At 55.9% G+C, this 12,617-nt stretch overlaps 1 protein-coding gene across 1 annotated transcript in view; it reads right to left on the minus strand.

Annotated features, from left to right (window-relative positions):
• LOC148829059 (DBH-like monooxygenase protein 2 homolog) overlaps positions 1 to 7,763 on the minus strand; it is a 15,566-nt gene extending 7,803 nt beyond the window's left edge. Inside the window, exons 1-8 of the mRNA XM_088923583.1 lie at positions 7,491 to 7,763; positions 4,097 to 4,243; positions 3,861 to 4,013; positions 3,286 to 3,369; positions 2,702 to 2,863; positions 1,730 to 1,832; positions 672 to 838; positions 205 to 296 (exon numbers count right to left, since the gene is read on the minus strand). Coding sequence (XP_088779709.1) covers positions 205 to 296; positions 672 to 838; positions 1,730 to 1,832; positions 2,702 to 2,863; positions 3,286 to 3,369; positions 3,861 to 4,013; positions 4,097 to 4,243; positions 7,491 to 7,763 — 1,181 coding nt within the window. The remainder of the gene's footprint in view (positions 1 to 204; positions 297 to 671; positions 839 to 1,729; positions 1,833 to 2,701; positions 2,864 to 3,285; positions 3,370 to 3,860; positions 4,014 to 4,096; positions 4,244 to 7,490) is intronic.
• Positions 7,764 to 12,617: the final 4,854 nt, after the last annotated feature.

Here is a 12,617-nt window from a genome sequence, read left to right on the forward strand (position 1 = left end):
TCTCCTTTCACAACACACAAATCAAAACTTCAGAGCCGGGCTCAGACATTGGGCTTACCAGACTACCGTTTGTTTTTAACTGGTTAAGCGCTCAGAGTTTGCATCGTCTGCTCCGAACCTGTTCACCATCGCTCTCACGCTCACAGACGCACTCCTCCTGTGTGGTCTTCGTGAGGACGGCCCCCACGAGTTCCTCTCTCTTACCTGAAGTGACCAACCCTGACCTTTCGCCCGGCGAGGTGAGTGTGGAGCAGCACAGCGTAGACGTTGAGGTCCGGCACGGGGCCCGAGAGGACCTGCACACGGGGGACACGAGGGTGACCGTCAGCCATCAGCAGGGCGGACCTTCAATTAACCAATTAAAGAGGCTGTCGCCCTGTCCTGCTGTGGGATTGGCTGGCACGCTGGGCTCTCCTGTCATAGGAAGATGCCCTCCAGTTTAACGTCACGGCAGCCGTGCTGAGTGGAGGGTAGAGGTCCTGGGCTCCTGCCGGGAGGGATTGCAGGTTCAAATCCCAGGTGTGGCACAGCGCGCGCTGTGCCCCTCGGTAGTGTACAGCTGCTAAGCTGCAGGAACGCTACGCTGGGATCTAGGGCTGTTTTCCCTGTGATTCCGGCTTGTTCTCCTTGACTCAAGAACCAGGAGTATGTCCCGCGGGGGCGGCACTTACGTCCGAGAAAGAGGCGGTTTTACAGACGGCGTAGCTGCGGAAGGCCGTGGCGTTCGGGGGGATGACGTAGGCCTCGTTCACCGCGAGCCCGACGCTCAGGACCCCGGCGTCCTGCTGCCGCAGCTCGGGGGTGTAGTGGAAGCGCAGGCCGGAGTCGTCCACTCGACCTGGGAGACCAGGCAGGAGTTACTGGTCTGCTCCCGCGCTCGGCCAGCGCCAGCTTCTCCACCCAGGGACTGAGCAGTGAGGATGACGATGATGTTTCTGTTAGACCTGGGGGTGCAGAGGTGTCCCCCCCTTGGGACTAGAGCAGATTCCCAGTGGAGGGGGTGGGTCACTCTCTCCTTCATCTTGTTAACCTCATTTACAGCCCTATGCTTGTGCAGCTCGTCTACGCTAATTGGCCTGGGGTGCTGTCTGTGTGGAGTCTGCATGTTCTCCTCGTGTTCATGTGGTTTTCCTCTGGGTGCTCCAGTTTCCACCCACAGTCTGAAGACATGCTGGTGGGCTAACTGGTGTGTGTGTCTGTGTGTCTTTGTGAGTGTGTGTGTCCTGTGATGGACTGGCCCTGGTGTGAGTGTGTGTGTGTGTGTGTCCTGTGATGGACAGACCCTGGTGTGAGTGTGTGTCTGTGTGTGTCCTGTGATGGACAGACCCCGGTGTGAGAGTGTGTCTGTGTGTGTCCTGTGATGGACTGGCCCTGGTGTGAGTGTGTATCTGTGTGTATCCTGTGATAGACTGGCCCTGGTGTGAGTGTGTGTGTGTGTGTGTGTGTGTGTGTGTGTGTGTGTGTGTGTCCTGTGATGGACTGGTGTCCAGTCCAGAGTGTATCCTGCCTTGTCCCCACTGCTTGCTGGGATGGCCTCTGTCTCCTGTGCCCCTGTACTGGATAACACAGTTAGAAGCTGGATGGACAGATTAATTACTGCTGAAGGTGCTGACAGTCTGAGTCAAGGGGAGTCAGCTTCAGGTAAGGTCTAGCTTGAGGTGACCGTGTGGCGCAGCGAGAGCAACACCATCAGTGGTCACAGCGACCCCTCCTGAGGCCGCAGGGTCACCTGATTGCTGAGAGGGGTTGTTGTAGTGTATCTCCAGCCTGTAGAACGTCACGTCTCCGGCCCCCCCCACCGACATGCCAGCGTTCGGTGGGAGATCGAACGCCTGGGGGAGGAGAGAGAAATCTGTCAGCTGAGGCAGAATCTCCCTCTCAGAGAGACGCCTGCCTTGAGCGCCTGGCTCCTGGCTCAGCCAGCAGGAGCCCCCCCTGAAGACTCGCGCGGGGGTCCCGCCTGAGCCCTGGAGGGTCCTGCTGATGCTTCCTCTGCGGCTTCTCATGGAAGCTGCTCTAGGTGCTAACAACCAAAACTACAACTATTGTTATTATTATAATATTATTCACTTATTAATAATAATAATCATAATAATCCCTCACACTTCTACAGCCCCTGTCTGGACCCTCCACTCCGAGCTCTGTCCAGGTCAGGGGGAATCCCAGTACCCCCACCAGTGTGCAGCCCCACCTGGATGATGCTCCAGTCCTCTCACACACACCAGCTCTCAGTGGGGAGGAGAGCAGAGGGGTGAGGCCAGTTCAGAGAGGGGGGTTATTAGGAGGCCATGAGGGGTAAAGGCCAGGGGGGAAATTTGGCCAGGACACTGGGGTAACACCCCTACTCTTGTCGAGAGACACCCTGGGATTGTTAATGACCACAGAGAGTCAGGACCTCGGTTTTACGTCTCATCTGAAGGACGGCGCCTGTTTACAGTCTAGTGTCCCCGTCACTATACTGGGGCATGAGGACCCACACAGACTTGCGGAGATGGGGTACGATCGGCAGTAACGTTCCGCAGAACCTGAAGACCTCTTTGCTGGGAGCTGGAAGTTCAGTACGGCCACTGACAGCATTTTAAACTCCAGAGAAATACCGTCTGCCCCCCTCCCCCCCCCCGGGCTCTCTGTCACCTTCTGGTTACTTTCAGGCAGAGTTTCTTAATCAAACTAAATAATCAAATAGCTCGTTCACGCTCACCCCTCCTCCGACAGCCCACGCCGCCAGGACTTCGAAGCACTGGCTGAACGCCATGTAGTCCTGAGTGTAGCACTCCCCCTGCAGCGTGGCGTTGACCGCGGACGAGCAGCGGTACAGCAGCACGTGGTGGACCAGGTCCAGGTTCTGGAGCAGCGGCTCGATCTGGGAGAGGGAGACAGACCGGCCTGTGAGGAAGAGCAGGCGCTGGGAGAGGCAGCACCGCGACGCCTGTCTGCTTCTGGCGACGGCACCACAGGGGGCTGCAGGGGTGGCGGTGTCCCAGCCAGCTGGTTGGCCACCCTGGACACAGCCGACCACTGACATCACTGGGACTCGAACCCCTGATCGCAGAGCTCAGCCTGCGCTCAGGTGAGAAACTCTGAACCCGGTTTCCCACCAGAACACGAATAAGCCGAAACCTAAACGCAGCGGGTGGGACCAGGGTTCGACCTCCTGCAGGACTTTCACTTCGAACTGCGTCAACGTCAGACAGGAACAGAACAGCGCGGAGACCCCACCCTCGAGAGACACACGGCACCACCCAGCAATCATACCAGAGGGAAAGAGCCCCCGGACTCACTGACCCGATAGATGTGGTTCTTCCCTCCGAAGCTGGGGAATCGGACAATCCTGCAGTGGTAGTACGTGCCCAGCGCTGGGACTGTGAACTGAAGATGAGAGAGAAGGATCAGGGCTTGTTACAGAGGAAGATGGGGGGTATGACGTCACCCAGCCCCCCCCCATCAGCACCAAGAGTCGCGGGAGCCCCCTCTTTCGTATTCACGCATCCTATGGACCCCCAGATTCTCCCTGTGAAGCCTGGAGATGATCGCTCCGACAGGAGCAGAGAGCTTCCAGGAAAACAGCCTCTACGAGCTTCTCCCACCTGGACTCTGACTCCCTGGGAAGGAGAGATCGAGACCGGCGGCTCTCCGAACGGGTCAACAGGTGCATCCGGAAAGGCATGCTGGGAAGTGCTGGAAAAACACGGCCGAGCAAACGGTCCGGACGGCCGCGGATCGACCCCAGGAATGAGCCGCTCGGGGAGGAGAGGAGCACCGCGGAGCGGCGCGAGAGACAGACCAGGAGACGCGCGGGAGGGGGGGGTCCCGCGAGAGGCGGAGTGTGGCCGTGCCCCCACCCCGGCCCCGACACTCACGTTCCCGGCCGTGACGTCGAAGTGGCTGCTGGTCGCGGGGGAGGACCGGGGGGAGTACGTCAGCAGGTCGATCTCCTTCATCCCCCTGCGGCTGCCGTGGTACGACACCTCGTCGCTCGTCCCGTAGGCGTAGATCACCTTGACCGGCCCGGCCTGCGGGACAAACGCCACGGGCGTCAGGCGCCGAGCCGCCGCCGCTCCCGGACTCCGGACCGGGCGGGGAGCGGCCTGCTCACCGTGATGGCGAAGTCCCTGCTGTCGCAGCTCAGGATCCGCCTCCTGAGCCTCATGACGGTCCGGCCCTCGGCCTCGGTCAGGGCCAGCAGGGTGTAGTCCTGCTGAGGGTCCTCTGTGGGGAGCCCATTCCCAGCGGAATAGCGATCCTGACGGGAGAACGGCATGACCGAACAGGAAGTCAGGTACAGTTCACGGCTGATGTCTGCTCTAAGGGGGGAGACGGAGTCTCAGTTTCTCAGACCACTGATTAAATCTTAAATTCATTGACTGCGCGGTATCGTGAACTTTGTGGACGTCCTGTAAGTCTCCATGTTGTGAGAAACCCCTGGTCTCTCCAGGGGGCGAGAGGGAGAGTTTGTGGGAACTGTGATGTGAGGCGGCCCTTCCTGCTCACTAGTCCCTGTACTGACTGAGGGACTGTGATGGGCGAGTGGATGAGTACAGGCTGTGCAGCAGACGTTTCACTGCAGGAATGTTCCCAGGTGACCTGCAGGCAGAGCTGACGAGTCGTATGTGTCAGTGACACACACACACACAAACACACCAGGGCCAGTCCATCACAGCACACACACACACACACACACACACACACACACACACACACACACACACACAGGGCCAGTCCATCACAGCACGCACGCACGCACGCACGCACGCACGCACGCACACACACACACACACACACGCACACGCACCAGGGCCAGTGCATCACAGGACTCACACACACACACACACACACACACACACACACACACACACACACACACACGTGTGAAAGGTACGTGTGAAACAGTTCCCACTGCTCTCATCAGCCGCGTCAGTACTGCTGTACTCTGATATCATCGGGTCGCTCACAGTACAACGAGCCTGACTGCTCTGTGCCCTGGTCAGTAAGAGCTGCTCTCTACCTCCTGCCTGAAGCACAGACCTGCTGACACTCCCTGTACTGACTGAACTCCTGTGTGTGTGTGTTGTGTCTGACTGCTCTGTGCTCTGGTCAGTAAGAGCTGCTCTCTACCTCCTGCCTGAAGGACAGACCTGCTGACACTCCCTGTGCTGACTGAGCTCCTGTGTGTGTGTGTGTGTGTGTGTGTGTGTGTGTGTGTGTGTGTGTGTGTGTGTGTCTGTCTGCTCTGTGCTCTGGTCAGTCAGAGCTGAATCACAGAGCCCGGCGCGGCGCGGACCTGGACGTGTCCTCTGTTCTGTGCTGCGAGTTGGAGGTTTTACACGTTACTGTGGTACATCTGACTTTCACTGTGGTCTGAAATGCGCTCGTCATCAGTGCCGATTCTTTCTGACCCTGGAATATAAAAATAGCTCTGCAGGCCCCCTTTCACACACAATCAATTTGTGGAGAAAACACAGATTGTCGCCTGCTACTTCTTACGTGATGGAATTGATCATTCTTCTCAAGACAATCGCATTTTCTAAGATGAAGAAATGTGACTTTTTACTGAGCTAGTGCTTTAAGCTCGAAGGCTATATGGTTACTTTACAACCCAGTTGTTCCTTCGGCTGTGTTCCGCTGTGCTTTCACTCTCTCAGTGAAGGTACCATGAGCTTTACAACATGAGTTTTCCCTTCCGTAGGTAACAGAAACCCAATGCTTCTGAAAGGGACTGTCCACCCCCCGGCTGGGCTGGGTTTCCAGGTTCCCGTTGTTTTCTCCTTTGGCAGGAGAGAGAAACCCAGGCCCCCACATTGGAAGGGGTTCAGGGTGTCGGTTCAGTGATATCGCGTCTCGTCTTCCGGCAGCGCTGTCCAGGAAGTCTTCCTGCGAACCCGCAGCCCGCGCTGCTAGGAAAGGGAGCTGTAGCAGGAGACAGAGGGGAGGACAGCCGCACCAGTCCCCAGAGCCCCGCGGGGACGCACATCGCCATCGGACAGTGGCTCCACGCCCCGTCATCGTTGTGTCTGTCTGCTCTGTGCTCTGGTCAGTAAGAGCTGCTCTCTACCTCCTGCCTGAAGCACAGACCTGCTGACACTCCCTGTGCTGACTGAGCTCCTGTGTGTGTGTTGTGTCTGTCTGCTCTGTGCTCTGGTCAGTAAGAGCTGCTCTCTACCTCCTGCCTGAAGCACAGACCTGCTGACACTCCCTGTGCGACTGAGCTTCTGTGTGTGTGTGTGTGTGTTGTGTCTGTCTGCTCTGTGCTCTGGTCAGTAAGAGCTGCTCTCTACCTCCTGCCTGAAGCACAGACCTGCTGACACTCCCTGTGCTGACTGAGCTCCTGTGTGTGTGTGTTGTGTCTGTCTGCTCTGTGCTCTGGTCAGTAAGAGCTGCTCTCTACCTCCTGCCTGAAGCACAGACCTGCTGACACTCCCTGTGCTGACTGAGCTCCTGTGTGTGTGTGTTGTGTCTGTCTGCTCTGTGCTCTGGTCAGTAAGAGCTGCTCTCTACCTCCTGCCTGAAGCACAGACCTGCTGACACTCCCTGTGCTGACTGAGCTCCTGTGTGTGTGTGTTGTGTCTGTCTGCTCTGTGCTCTGGTCAGTAAGAGCTGCTCTCTACCTCCTGCCTGAAGCACAGACCTGCTGACACTCCCTGTGCTGACTGAGCTCCTGTGTGTGTGTGTGTTGTGTCTGTCTGCTCTGTGCTCTGGTCAGTAAGAGCTGCTCTCTACCTCCTGCCTGAAGGACAGACCTGCTGACACTCCCTGTGCTGACTGAGCTCCTGTGTGTGTGTGTGTGTGTGTGTGTGTGTGTTGTGTCTGACTGCTCTGTGCTCTGGTCAGTAAGAGCTGCTCTCTACCTCCTGCCTGAAGGACAGACCTGCTGACACTCCCTGTGCTGACTGAGCTCCTGTGTGTGTGTGTGTTGTGTCTGACTGCTCTGTGCTCTGGTCAGTAAGAGCTGCTCTCTACCTCCTGCCTGAAGGACAGACCTGCTGACACTCCCTGTGCTGACTGAGCTCCTGTGTGCGTGTGTGTGTGTGTGTGTGTGTGTGTGTGTGTGTGTGTTGTGTCTGACTGCTCTGTGCTCTGGTCAGTAAGAGCTGCTCTCTACCTCCTGCCTGAAGCACAGACCTGCTGACACTCCCTGTGCTGACTGAGCTCCTGTGTGTGTGTTGTGTCTGTCTGCTCTGTGCTCGGGTCAGTAAGAGCTGCTCTCTACCTCCTGCCTGAAGCACAGACCTGCTGACACTCCCTGTGCTGACTGAGCTCCTGTGTGTGTGTGTGTGTGTGTGTGTGTGTGTGTGTGTGTGTGTGTGTGTGTGTGTGTGTGTGTGTGTGTGTGTGTTGTGTCTGTCTGCTCTGTGCTCTGGTCAGTAAGAGCTGCTCTCTACCTCCTGCCTGAAGGACAGACCTGCTGACACTCTCTGTACTGATTGTGTTGTGTTGTGTTGTGTCCGGAGAGGGGGCTCCTCTGTGTCCTGGACCGGTTCCGGGCGCGTTACCGAGAAGTACCAGCGGCCGTCCGGGAGCGCCCCCCCGATCACGAGGTCGGCCCCCTCCATGTCTCCGCGGGGGCTGAAGCCCAGGCCGGCCCAGCCGCTGGTGTTGACGGCCAGCTCCAGGGTCAGCAGGTCCCGGGCCGGGTCGAAGCCCCAGCTCAGCACGGCGGCACCGGCGCCGTCCAGCCGCTCGGAGAAGGGCAGCTCAGGGTCGCCCTGCGCCCGCGGGCCGGGGGGCAGGAGCAGGAGCAGGAGCAGGAGGCGGGGACAGGCCATGCTGGTGCTGCGCGTGAGGGAGTGTGTGTGCGGCGCCAGGCTGCCTCCTCCTTATATAGCGGCCAGCGCAGGCGAGCTGAGCCGCCGAGGGCACAGCCTCCGGGACACGTGGGCACCCGTGGGCACCCGTGGGCACCCTCCCCTGGGTGGCCAGTTGCTGGAGTGGAAATCCCCACCCCCACCACCCTCTGTGTAAAGAAACCCCTCCTGTCCTGACTGGAGGAGCTCACCCAGCTGTGTCTGGAGAGAAGCCAGGGTATCGGCTTCAAGAATACAGCTGGGCAGCTTGTTCCCCACCCCCACCACCCTCTGTGCTCGGGCAGAAGTTGAAGCCCATACCCAGTAATAGCTGGATGAGATCTTATTGGGGTTCTGTCCTCGTCCCTACTTGAAGGGATGTGAGTCGGCTGTTGATTTGACATCGCAGTGGCAGAAGCCCAAAGCCTCACCTCTCTCCCCATGGGAATGCTGTGTCACCCGGGTCTCGGCTGTGTAATTGAAGCCGGATCTGTGCTTCTCCTGGGTTTCTGTTGTTGGCAACAGTCTCCCTGCTCCTCGCTCCTGCTCTTCAGACGCCCCAAGGGGCCGACCACAGCCCCGGGCTCAGATGTCACCCCGGCCTTTGTGAGGCCCAGACCTCCCCGCAGTGAGACCCTTCTCGCCTGGAGCCGCCTGTCTGGCCTGTGCTCCACAGAGATCGGCCCGCTGTCCGTCTGTAAAGCCAGATCAGTTAGAAATGGTCTGTCAGCCCGTTTCTAGAGCTCCGCGGGAGAGAGGGGAAAGAGTTTCAGCCCTCTGAGCTGAGGGAGTCGAGGCCTTGCAGCTCAGAGGGCTCTTCAGCCGGGACGCTGGGGTCAGACCCATCAGTCTTGAGAAGAGCCGTGGGATCTCTGGTGACACAGAAGGCAGGATCTTGGTTTAATGGCTGACTTGAAGGAGAGGGCTTCCTGAATGACAGTGTCCCCTCTCACTGTACTGGGGCAAAGGCACAGACGTTCTTGGTCAGAGGGGAGGGCGCCCCCTACTGGTACACCAACACCTGTTACAATACTCATCTGATCTTTCTGGGTCCTTCATCCCAGATCTGACCAGTCCCATCCTTGAACAGCACCTGAGACCAGACAGGGTTTTCTCCTTTTCCTTACAGGAGATGACCTGACTACTGTGGTCCTGCAGTGTGTCTGTGTGCTGTAGACACGTCTTCACACTAACGAGCCCAGAGTATTAATCACTGTACTGCTGTCCTGCAGCGTCTGTGTGCTGTAGACACGTCTTCACACTAACGAGCCCAGAGTATTAATCACTGTACTGCTGTCCTGCAGTGTGTCTGTGTGCCGTAGACACGTCTTCACACTAACGAGCCCAGAGTATTAATCACTGTACTGCTGTCCTGCAGCATCTGTGTGCTGTAGACACGTCTTCACACTAACGAGCCCAGAGTATTAATCACTGTACTGCTGTCCTGCAGCGTGTCTGTGTGCTGTAGACACGTCCTCACACTCACGAGCCCAGAGTATTAATCACTGTACTGCTGTCCTGCAGTGTGTCTGTGTGCTGTAGACACGTCTTCACACTAACGAGCCCAGAGTATTAATCACTGTACTGCTGTCCTGCAGCGTCTGTGTGCTGTAGACACGTCTTCACACTAACGAGCCCAGAGTATTAATCACTGTACTGCTGTCCTGCAGCGTGTCTGTGTGCTGTAGACACGTCCTCACACTCACGAGCCCAGAGTATTAATCACTGTACTGCTGAAGCCCTGCAGTGTGTCTGTGTGCTGTAGACACGTCTTCACACTAACGAGCCCAGAGTATTAATCACTGTACTGCTGTCCTGCAGTGTGTCTGTGTGCTGTAGACACGTCTTCACACTAACGAGCCCAGAGTATTAATCACTGTACTGCTGAACCCCTGCAGCTTGTCTGTGTACTGTAGACACGTCTTCACACTAACGAGCCCAGATGATTAATAGGTTACTAAGAACAGGCTGCTGCACTCCTGTAATTAACAGCAATTCAATCTGTCTCGTTCTGGGCATTCAGGGCAGCTTTTATCTTCTCCAGTCTGCCCCCTGCGCCAACTGGCCACCTGCAATTCTGAAATCAGAGCCGGCGACTCTGTGCCCATGCCAGAATGGAGCACGAGTACTTCTCGTTCCCTAAGCCCGCTGATTACAGTGATCGGATTCAGACTAGCGTCTCGGGTCTTTGTTAATTCACAGTCCCTCATGTCGTGAAATAAAAGCCACTGCGTTCAGGAAATTCTTTCAGCTACCAGTGGAAGCCCGAACGCACGCCAATTAGAAAAAGGATATGAACAAATGAGTATATCCCGAGGTGTGTGGTGGCTCTGTGGCTTAAGGATCTGCGCCTGTGGCTGGGAGGTTGCCGGTTCGAATCCTGCGGCCCGGCAGAGGAGTCGTACTCCGTGGGGCCCCCTGAGCGAGGCCCTTCACCCCAGCTGCTCCAGGGGTGCCGTATAAACGGCCGACCCTGCGCTCTGACCCCCCAGCTTCTCTCCCTGTCTGTGTGTCTCATGGAGAGCAAGCTGGGGTCTGAGAAAAGACGCATTCCTCAGGCAAGACACTGTCTCTGGCCAATAGAGTGATCTGATCTGATCCGCAGACGAGGCACCTCAGATAATTAACAATTACTGGCAGCCAGCAGCTTTCTTGCTTGGACCATCCCAGCACCTCTCAGAACGAGCACTCTCCAGACCCCGGGTCCGATCGAAGGCTTGCGGTTCAAACTCGGGATGGTGCTGCGATCCTACAGCTCCCTTTCAGAAACCACACAGCAACCCAAGAAGCAGGAATACCCCTCAATTTCCCCTCCCGACGGCTCGAGCCTGCCGGCACGGTCTCGACAGTGTAAACCCTACCAGAGGAGGGTTTACAAATGACGATCTACAGGGGTGTACATTTCAAGCCAGAGAGCACAGGGCTAATCACACACAGACCTCTTGCTCTGTGCGATGCTGCTAAACCGCCAAATCGCGTCAGTCAAACACGAAACATTACCCACAGTGCAGACCTGTCCGTCGTGCGACGTTTATTCTTGCTGCTGCGTCGGCAGTCTGAAAAAAACCTGGATGTTGTAGAGCTGTACGGGATAGGATACCGTAAATATCACTGTCAACCAGACTTCGAGCGGTCCGTCGCCTACAGCACATTTTAGCTCTACAGCACCGCCGGCCGAGCGCTGGTCGACACTTCCTCCACTCACTCAACGCGTCTGCCCCCCTGGAAGCACCAGCCGGAGAGCAGCAGCTCACCCAGCGATCAGCAGTGAACTCAGGCGGCTCAGAACACACGACACCGACACTGTGAATCAATCTCAGGCCTCAACACAGAGCAGGAACCAACGACCCCAAGCAGGAGGAAGAGAAGAGCGCGTTACTCGGATCACACAGTCCACCACGTTCAAGGACACCACATTCACACACCTGAAGAAGGCTCCACAGCCCGAAACTTGTCAGCAGGGAATAAAGCTCTTGGTTGCTCCTCTGCAGCCTACGCCTGCCGACGCAGCTCCCTCCTTGAACGGACACAACATTAATACACACGGGCTCCCTGTCGGCCATTCTGGAAAAGGCTCTGCTGTTTTTGCACAGACACGGGCCAGGCTACACCTGTGGCCGTGTTAGAGCCGCCTCCGGTTTGTGCTTGGTGTTTTGGGCAGAAGGCGGGTGTGTTTGTCCCGGTGTCCCAGTGCTCTGCGTGTGACTGGGCAGACAGAGAGACAGAGAGACAGAGAGACAGACAGACAGAGAGACAGAGAGACAGAGAGACAGAGAGACAGAGAGACAGAGAGACAGAGAGACAGAGAGACAGAGAGACAGACAGACAGACAGACAGACAGACAGACAGACAGACAGACAGACAGACAGACAGACAGACAGACAGACAGACAGACAGACAGACAGACAGACAGACAGACAGACGAAGTACAGGCGCCATCAATGAAAACAGAATGGACATATTACTCATCAACCTTAACTGATCATGTTCCTTATAGTAATAATAAAAATAATAATACCCCATTGAGTACACCAATTTTATTTATATATACAAATCCCATTTGACACATTTTATACAGTAACAAATTGAACTGCAAGTCCCACGAGCACTTGCTGTCTGCCTTTGAGGCATGGCCAACTGGGAAATGTAGTTTTTAGAATTCAACTTTAAACTGCTATTTAAAAAAATACAGTGACAAATACAACAAGGCCATTGCTTTTGTAAACAGTCGTATGGACAAAATACTTCATCTCATAAAACTATTTTAAAAACACGATTAAACATTCAGACTTTGAGCTAGTACATTGGTATTGGCAATCACTGAGTCATGTGCAAAGGAAATTGTGCTGTGCTCCTTGAAAAACTACAAATCCCAGCATACCTTTGAGACAAGGTTAATCCTGTAATGATTGTAAGTGTCGGACCTAACACATCCTGACTCACAGTGGCAAAAGAAATAAATTACCCGAAAAGTCGGTCTTGAGCTAACGGTGGGCGGATGGGAGCTGCAGTGCTTTCATTTTCTCGACGTATGTAACGGCGAAAAACAAAAAAGGCACCCACTTAAAGAACTACAGCTCCCAGCATTCCCAACCACAGGAAAGCCACAAAGGGATTGTGGGAAATTAGCTGGCAAGTTGGGGGGCACCCGACGACAATACCTCCAGAAATACCTGCTCTACTTTCTCCTAAATTCACAATTATACAGTTTTGAGACCCGCCATCTCCGCCCTCTTTCGCTGTTTTTCCACAAGGTTTCCGTAGCTCAGAAATAGATAATCCCCCTCTTTTCCCTGCTCTCCTCTCCCCAAAGGCAGGATGAAGGGCAGAGGAGGG

This window comes from Atractosteus spatula, chromosome 8, assembly GCF_055471065.1.
Source record: "Atractosteus spatula isolate fAtrSpa1 chromosome 8, fAtrSpa1.hap1, whole genome shotgun sequence".
Lineage (NCBI taxonomy): Eukaryota > Metazoa > Chordata > Actinopteri > Semionotiformes > Lepisosteidae > Atractosteus > Atractosteus spatula.